An 8,289-nucleotide genomic window follows, 5' to 3' on the forward strand; every position below is an offset into this window, starting at 1 on the left:
ACCGAAAATCAACATGTTAACCCTGTCAATTTGAGAAATATTTTGGATAAGAGAAAGAATTCAGTGATTTCGCAGAACAACGCTTCTTGATGAATAATGCAATGAAGTTTTTTTATCTTTTCAATACCTACATGATTATTAATAAATTATTTTTATACGAAATGTCCTTAAACGAATATATTTTGTTACGAAGTAACCTAATACCGTAAATGTATGTACATTCTTATCCTAACATACTGAAAGACAGTGATATATAAAATTTAATGACATTTGGGGACATTTATAAACGACTTAATTAATGGAACCTCTATTTCAGTTACTGAGTTTACAATTTTTTTTAATTGATAAGATTTGAATAACGCCTCTATTTTTGCAAATTCATCCAAACAGTTATTGGCACAATAGATTAATTCTCTATCGGACGATTTATAGTTCCGCAACAAATCTTAACTGAAGTGAATTATTGATGGTTTTATTAGACAGAAGGCGGATTTTGGAATGTGAAGACTTGGAAGATAAAAATTTTATCTGGTTAGAATTAAATACCGAAGAGAGGCGCATCTCTAAAGACTTAAACTTTGATTTTGCGTCCCGAATTTTGACATCTTTCTCCTTCAACTTCTTCTTTTATTCCTTTATTTCTGATTCATAGACTCTATGTTGGATTTGTGGTATTAATATCCTCTAGATGTTTTACCACTCGAGAAATATCTGTAATACATATAAAGCAATTATTATTTTTTTAAATAATGTAACTAATTCAAAAACAAAGTTACCATTAAAAGAAATTTCATCTTCAATTATTGATTAAATTAAATTCATGTTCACTAAGTCGATATCTCCATTTTCGGAAGTATGAGGTTCCAAATAAGGATGAAGTATATACGATACTGAAATTGTGGAGACCTTTTTTTACCTGAAATTTGATCTGAAAACTGTTGCTTGACATTTCCTTAATAATTATATTTGGTTACCATCACCATTGTTCTCTGGAAGGAAGATGGGTTTGTTGGAGTTTTTGATGAGCCTTGGAACTTCAGGTTTTAGATGTTTAAAAAATTTTATAATGTCTTGAGAGCTGTAATTCTTTATGGATTGATTTTTTTCAAAATGTTTAGAACACAATCAAGAATTATCTTATGGTTTCCAAAGATTTCTTTTCATTTTTAGAACCCATTAACTGTGTAAAGTGTAATCCTCTCAGCCACAGAGCGATTCCTGAAATCAACGGCACTACAAGAGGGTATTTTAACAAAATATATCGCCTCTGTAGAGTTCTTCACCTAAAATATAGTATTAAATTTTGAATGTTTTGGGCCGTGACTCAAACACATTAGGAAGTCAGCTATCGTCAAAGCAGATACCCTGGTGACGTAACTCTACTTATAGGGTTCTGCTAGCAAATAAGCACCATTCTCATAATATTGCTTACGATTTCAATTTTATGACGTCATGCTTGTGATAAATAATAATAAAAATATGAATATCACAATAATCACATATCCAAATGAAGTAAAAAATATGAATAAATCATCTGATGATTCATGAATTAGGAATGCCTAGTCTATATTGAAATCAAAACAATTCATTATAGATTACTCTATAATTTATAACGTTATCCACACCACAAATTATATTGTCAATTTCTCAAGCACAAGTACATCTTATCATTTACCCCTTATCTGCTTGTTTGCTTAAGATTCAATATAAACAATCCGTTTGTACAAACTGTATTTAGTATGATCCCACGTTCTGTTGCAGTAACAGTTTTTGATATTGAGGATTAGTAAATCAGAAGCGTCTGCAGAGTATTTTTTTTTTGGGGGGGTGGGGATTTCTGGAGAAAAATTTCAAAAATCTAAAGTTATTTAAAGGAAATTAAATTTTTTGGAAAAAAAATTGGAAAATTAAATGAAATTTCAGATATTAAATTGTCCAGTAAAAAGTAAACATTTCTTAATTGGGGGGGTGCTAAAGTCCTGCCGACACACCTGTAAGTTTAAAATTATGATTTATTATGTAGTTCCTCATTAATATACGTATTTTCTTAACGATATATTAACTATGTTTGCTAACAATTAATACAATATTCCTGATGTTGCATAATATACTCAACACAGGTAAAATTGAACGATCTATGTTTTTCTTAATGTATATTAAATTATAAAATATTACATAACTATTAATTTTAGTAATCTTTCAACTTTGAATAGAATATATTTTATTTTGTTTAATGCTGTGTCAATTTAATGTAATTTATACGATTCAATAGTGCTTTATTTATAGTATAATGTCATGAGAATTGAGGAATACAGTTTGATCAATAATACAATACATTTCAATGTCGTTGTACAAAGACTAAAGAGTAATACTAATTTATATATCCCTAGCTTACTTTTACAAGGTCTTTATATAATACTGATAATAAGTAATAAATACGGTGCAAGGTTGCGTGTTTATTTCTTTCATCAGCTTTTTCCTTGAATCACCCACTCAGTTGCTGCTACTCGCTGTTGCCTAGCTAGCACTATTTTAATTTTTTATTTAACAAATTAATTACTCATTCATTGAGTGGAAGAAGACACGTTCACTAACCGATATGCATGAGAAAACCATTCACCTAAGCCACCGATCCCGAAAACGAATCCGTGATGTAAAGAAGAGGGCGCGGCCGGAACTGAGTTCTTCCGCCTCATGGAGCGAACGAGGCTATGCTGAAAAACTAGATATGTCTGTAAGTTCTTTTCGAGACGAAGTGCCTCGTATTGCAGTGGACGAAGTGTCGAGGGAGAAGTTTATTGAACTCTACGAGAGTAAATACAAACCCATCGTGATAACTGGAGTTGTGAAAAAGTGGGATGCGAATTCCAAGTGGACCCTTGAGCGATTGATCAAGAAATATCGGAATCAAAAGTTTAAGTGTGGAGAGGACAATTCTGGCTACTCTGTGAAGCTCAAAATGAAATACTACTTTGAATATATGAAAACGACAAAGGACGACTCTCCCTTATACATTTTTGATTCATCATTTGGCGATCATGCCAAACGAAAGAAATTATTACAAGACTATGAAGTCCCAAAATATTTTCGAGATGATCTTTTCAAATACTGCTCTGAGGATCGCCGACCCCCATATCGTTGGATAATTATAGGACCCTCTCGTTCAGGAACAGGAATACATATCGATCCCTTAGGAACATCTGCTTGGAACGCCCTCATCTCCGGTCATAAACGATGGTGTTTCTTCCCAACGGCCACACCTAAGGAGCTACTCAAAGTTAAGTCGAGTGAAGGGGGGAAACAGTGTGATGAGGCAATTACATGGTTTCAAGTTATATACCCTAAAACTCAGCAAAAGGATTGGCCCTCGGAATTTAAACCCTTAGAGCTTATTCAACGTCCTGGAGAAACTGTGTTTGTGCCTGGTGGAATTTGGCATGTTGTTCTAAATTTAGATGAAACCGTGGCTATAACTCATAATTTCTGTTCCAAAACTAACTTTCCTGTCGTATGGCATAAAACAGTTCGAGGTCGTCCCAAATTAAGTAAAAAATGGCTCCGGGTACTTAAGGAAAAGGAGCCATTATTAGCGAAAGTAGCTACTCAAGTGGACTTGAGTAAAAATTCTGGACAAGCTTCGGATTCGTCAAGCTCGGATTCTTCTTCCTCCTCCTCGTCTGACTCATCCGTTTCTTCTAATGAAGATTCAGGACAGGAAAGTTTAACTCAAAGAAAAAAGAAGAAATATTCAAATAGGAGATAATTTATTGATACATATTGTATAATACTGTTCCATCAAATTCATTTTATTACTGAATTTGTTTGGTGCAATTGCTTAATTTGTGTGTATTTAAATTGATTTATTTCTCTCATTTTTAAAGGTTTTATATAGCCTAGAGTAATTGCCTTACTCATTGATTGTAATTAACTTTTTAGCAAGTTTTAAATATTACGAAAAATGTATCATTCAAGCAGATAAATTGTAATTTAAAAAAAATGAATATGACTCCAAATATACATACATATATACATAAAATATGTTGTAATATTTTTCGTGTATACAAATTGGACAAATTCGTACTCTTAAAAGAATTTAATACATGCTCTTTTGTCCCAATTTTATAATTAGAGAAAGAATAAAAGCAATCCTAATCTTAACAAGATAGCAAGTTTGATCAATATATATTATTTTTTTTTTTTTCATACACCCTCTTGGAAATTCATATAGAGAAATCCTTAAATGTTTGTAAAAAAAATTATATTATATAGTTAAATATGTGATAATTATTTGACTTAATTAAGATAATTTATTAGTATACAATAAATTTAGAAATTACACTTTGTTAATTGTAATTGTTTTATTCCTTTTACAAATAATGTTCCTATACATTGTTGAAACTTATGGAGCGAGGATATGAGAATATTACTATATATTCACCAATTCAAGCTAAATAGTAGTAGCGTATAATTAAGAAAAATATCAAATACTTTTTGACCAGATAAAAGGTAATGATTAACAATACTATTTCATTTAAAGCATTAGTGTATTATATTAATTGATTCCAGATCTGCTTAACAATTTATTGGCATGAAATACAATTTAAAATTAAACTTCTTATATTAAAAGTACCTAAATGTACATCAATATTTCATTTAATCTGCCAAGTTATTTTATTTTATTTATAGTATGATCGTCCATTGTCTCCACAATGAAGTTAAACAGAGGTTATTTGTTTTTGCTCTGTTTGACTGTTAATCAACAGGATTGGCAAAAGTTACAAAATTGATTTTGATCAAACTTGCTACGAAGATAACAAATGGTCAAAGTAAGAGACCATTAAATTTTAAGATGTCAAGGTAACACAAACCGTAAAAGATACATAATAATAAACCCTAACTCAATTTGATTTTAAGCCGAGGTTTTGCGCTCTACCGAGTGTCTATTCGAATTTCAATAATTTTCTATACCGTCCATTATTAACCATAAGAATAAAATGTTAGTCTGTTTTAAAGCTTTAAAAAGAAAGTACAAGCTTGTTGGCTTAAGGAAATATATAGGGTCTTTAAGTTATCTTTTTTCCCGCGCTATACGTTGCTTTTTATGATGTCACAGATGAGGCCACAATATTATTTTTTATCATTTTCTTTCAATTCTCCCGTATGCAACTTTTCCTTCCATTCGCATAATTTACCTCGTTTATATAGATATAAGGGTATTGGAATTTATGTTGTCATTCAGTAGTACTCAAGTACACTGAACTCCCTTAGCGGACAAAAAAAAAGGGTCGCTATTATGACCACTACTATGTACAAATAATATTGACTACGTTTCTTTACTTTTTTCTAAAGCTAAAGTGATCAGATTTCTTAAATGAAACTTGGGATATTTTCAATGCAGCTATTAAAAATCATAAAATATTGTCATTTTGAAAAATAAAACAAGGACAGGAACTTCAGTGGTAAGAAGTTTTCTAAATCTTTGACAGGGGTAAGGTTACCCAAACACGGACTTCCCCGGAGAATGGGTACATCCGGTCACCCCTTTTTATTGCTTTAGTTTGTACATTAATGGCTTGTAGAACTGGCAGTTCTACTGTCCAGATTATCAGTGGAACCCATTAAGTCTATTGTTATGTGATGTAAGTTCATGTATTGGGACTATTTAATGTGCAAGAATTGCCACTAGGGTCCTTTCTATCTAAAAAAAATTTGAAACATATCACAGCTCAAATTGTAAACACTAGGAGGATCTTTAAATATTTAAATAATATTCAATATATATTAATTATCAGAGCTGGGCAGCACACCAAAAATTTTAGTTTCGTGTCCGTACCTCCGTACTATTTTTTTAGATTATGGTTTCGTACCACGTAAACCCGTACAGTAACAAATTATTTATTACGAATCAAAGATATTCTAATAAAAAAATTATAAATTGATAATAATAAATATTACTTTATTATAATAATAAACAAAATATTAGTAAAAAATAACTTAAAATAGATATATTATAATGAGAAATGATTAATAAAAAAATCAAATATCAAATCCTTTTTCAAAAGCAGTCCCAAGATTCCACTCACTATATTTTCTAAATTGTGGGAGGTAAGGGAAGACCTTTTTGGCCGTAAAATGTCTGAACCCACACTAAAGAGCCTCATCACGCCTGCAGGAATGTATTGTACTGGACAAAAAAGTCCAGCCTGGCTACCCTGAACTCCTGGGGGAAGTCATAAGGGGATATTTTCTAGGAACTACTCTACCGGACTTTTGACCACCTGTTGACTTCAACCCTTAATATCTCCTTCAGACGAGATGGGGGGATGTGGTCGGGCTGGACTACCCCATATAGTCAGTGGCATCCTCCTCTTTCCTAGCTCTTGGGAACAACTGCATTTTCTTAAATTTGCATGTCAATTACTTCAGAAATTGAATCTTGAACCAAGCCTAGATTCTCCTTGCAAAGGTATATGAGGGTGGGTATTTTGTCGTAAGAGAGAATGTATTAATAATTTTAGAGATATGAAGTACTTTGAAAATAAATATTTGTAGCTATATAATTAAGAACAAGTTCAAAAATGGCACGCTCGACTTCTTTTTTTAAGAATAACACGGGGATTTATGTACAAATTTAGAGACTTGTACTTGTAGTCCCATATTTTTTTATTCTAACTAAGTATTTGATAAAAAGTTGAGTCATTCCAAAAGCAGGTCGGGATTTTTGCCCAAACTAAAGCATAATTAAGAAAACGTGATGCTAGAATGACATCATTCTTTAAACTCGACGTTATAATCATTGAAAAGAGTTTGAAATGTCTCGATAGCTTTCTCCATTTTTTGGGACCAGAATCTTGATTAGTTTTGCCTTAATTGTTGTATACGAATTGTCCTTCCAATTGTTCTTCAGAAACTGTCTGGTTTTTAATGGCATCTTGGTTTAGCTGTAAATTGTAATTATATCAAATTCAATGTAATTTTACTAATAATTCTGCATGTAAAATAAGTAAATATAAAGATAGTCTGATTATATTTTAATAAAATAAAAACTTTAGCCATATTAGATAACAATTATAAAGCAACCCTCTAGATTTAGCTTAAAAAAAATAACATTACCTCTATTGGGGAAGCGTTCATAACATTGTAAATCTATTTCTGTTTTTTATTGAGAAGTTGGGATTATGGTAAGAACATAAATCATAATCTAGATCATACTTATTATTACTGGATTCATTATATATCAAGTGGAAGCCAAATATGAGGTCATAAGTTCTGTGACGTCTATATATATAAAATATCTGGATATATAAATATAATTAATGAACTTGTAAACAGAAACAGTTGACTATGTTATGTTTTCTTAAGCTTAGGAGCGCTTTTATTTATCGCCTTGGCGTCATATCTGCCTGGCGAGGTTAAAAAAATGATGACTGACCTACCTTGTCTCTAAATATCTTGAATTTTTCCTATTGACTGTTTTTTGCCAAAATTCAGCGTATAACCCTTGTTTCGTCTTATGGGTCAAAATGACCCGTTTTCAAATTTAACCCACGAAAAATATCTCTTATTGACATTTTTTCAGGCTTGAAATTTCTTGATTTTTCCTAAATAAACCTCAACATTAGAAAAAGTAAAACAAGATAATTTTTATCATTTCATTTTGCTAACAATGACTTGTTTATGACAATGAACTGGTCATTATTACCTGGTTATTATAATTATATAATTTTAGAAAATCATATAAATATGTAGGAAATCCCAAAGGAATATTAATGTATATTATAGAGATAATACATTATTTTGGACTGAGTGAATAAGTACTCTTATTTGAAACTCAATATGTATGTACATGGACGTTAGCTAAAAGTAACTTATAAATAGATCCTTGATGAGGAAGAATTATAAGATCTAAAGTTTGAAGACGATGTATGAGATGAAAATGATGTCGACAAATACATACTTGACTCATTCTCACATGAAGAAGAAATTTTTTTCCTGAATGTGATATTTTCTTCTCAAAAAATAGTAAGATTGAATGGTCCTCATTGGCAAAAAAAAATAAAATTGAGGGTAGGAATTATACTCATAATAATGACTTATGGGCCCACAAGATATGCCATAGCCGATTCAAATGACATCTTTTTAACATTTTGCCTATTTATCACTCTAAATATTGAACAAATCATATTGAAAATGACTAATTTGGAAGATTTTACAAGATATACGCGAATTGAACAACCCTTGATAAGACTGACCTTCAAGCTCACGTTGGATTATTAACATTGAGAGATG

General features: G+C 31.1%; 1 protein-coding gene across 1 annotated transcript; it reads left to right on the forward strand.

Moving 5' to 3' along the window:
* Positions 1–1,738: 1,738 nt before the first annotated feature.
* Positions 1,739–4,338, forward strand: JMJD6 (Bifunctional arginine demethylase and lysyl-hydroxylase PSR). The gene has a single exon (XM_040724852.2). It carries the CDS (start codon positions 2,600–2,602, stop codon positions 3,761–3,763), a length of 1,164 nt encoding a protein of 387 aa, XP_040580786.1. The 5' UTR covers positions 1,739–2,599; the 3' UTR covers positions 3,764–4,338.
* Positions 4,339–8,289: the final 3,951 nt, after the last annotated feature.

The sequence above is a fragment of the Lepeophtheirus salmonis genome, chromosome 14 (assembly GCF_016086655.4).
Source record: "Lepeophtheirus salmonis chromosome 14, UVic_Lsal_1.4, whole genome shotgun sequence".
Taxonomy (NCBI): domain Eukaryota; kingdom Metazoa; phylum Arthropoda; class Copepoda; order Siphonostomatoida; family Caligidae; genus Lepeophtheirus; species Lepeophtheirus salmonis.

What these genes read in the sequence shown, in the direction of transcription:
- JMJD6 (XM_040724852.2), top strand. Translation starts at nt 2,600, where the DNA reads ATGCATGAGAAAACCATTCACCTAAGCCACCGATCCCGAAAACGAATC.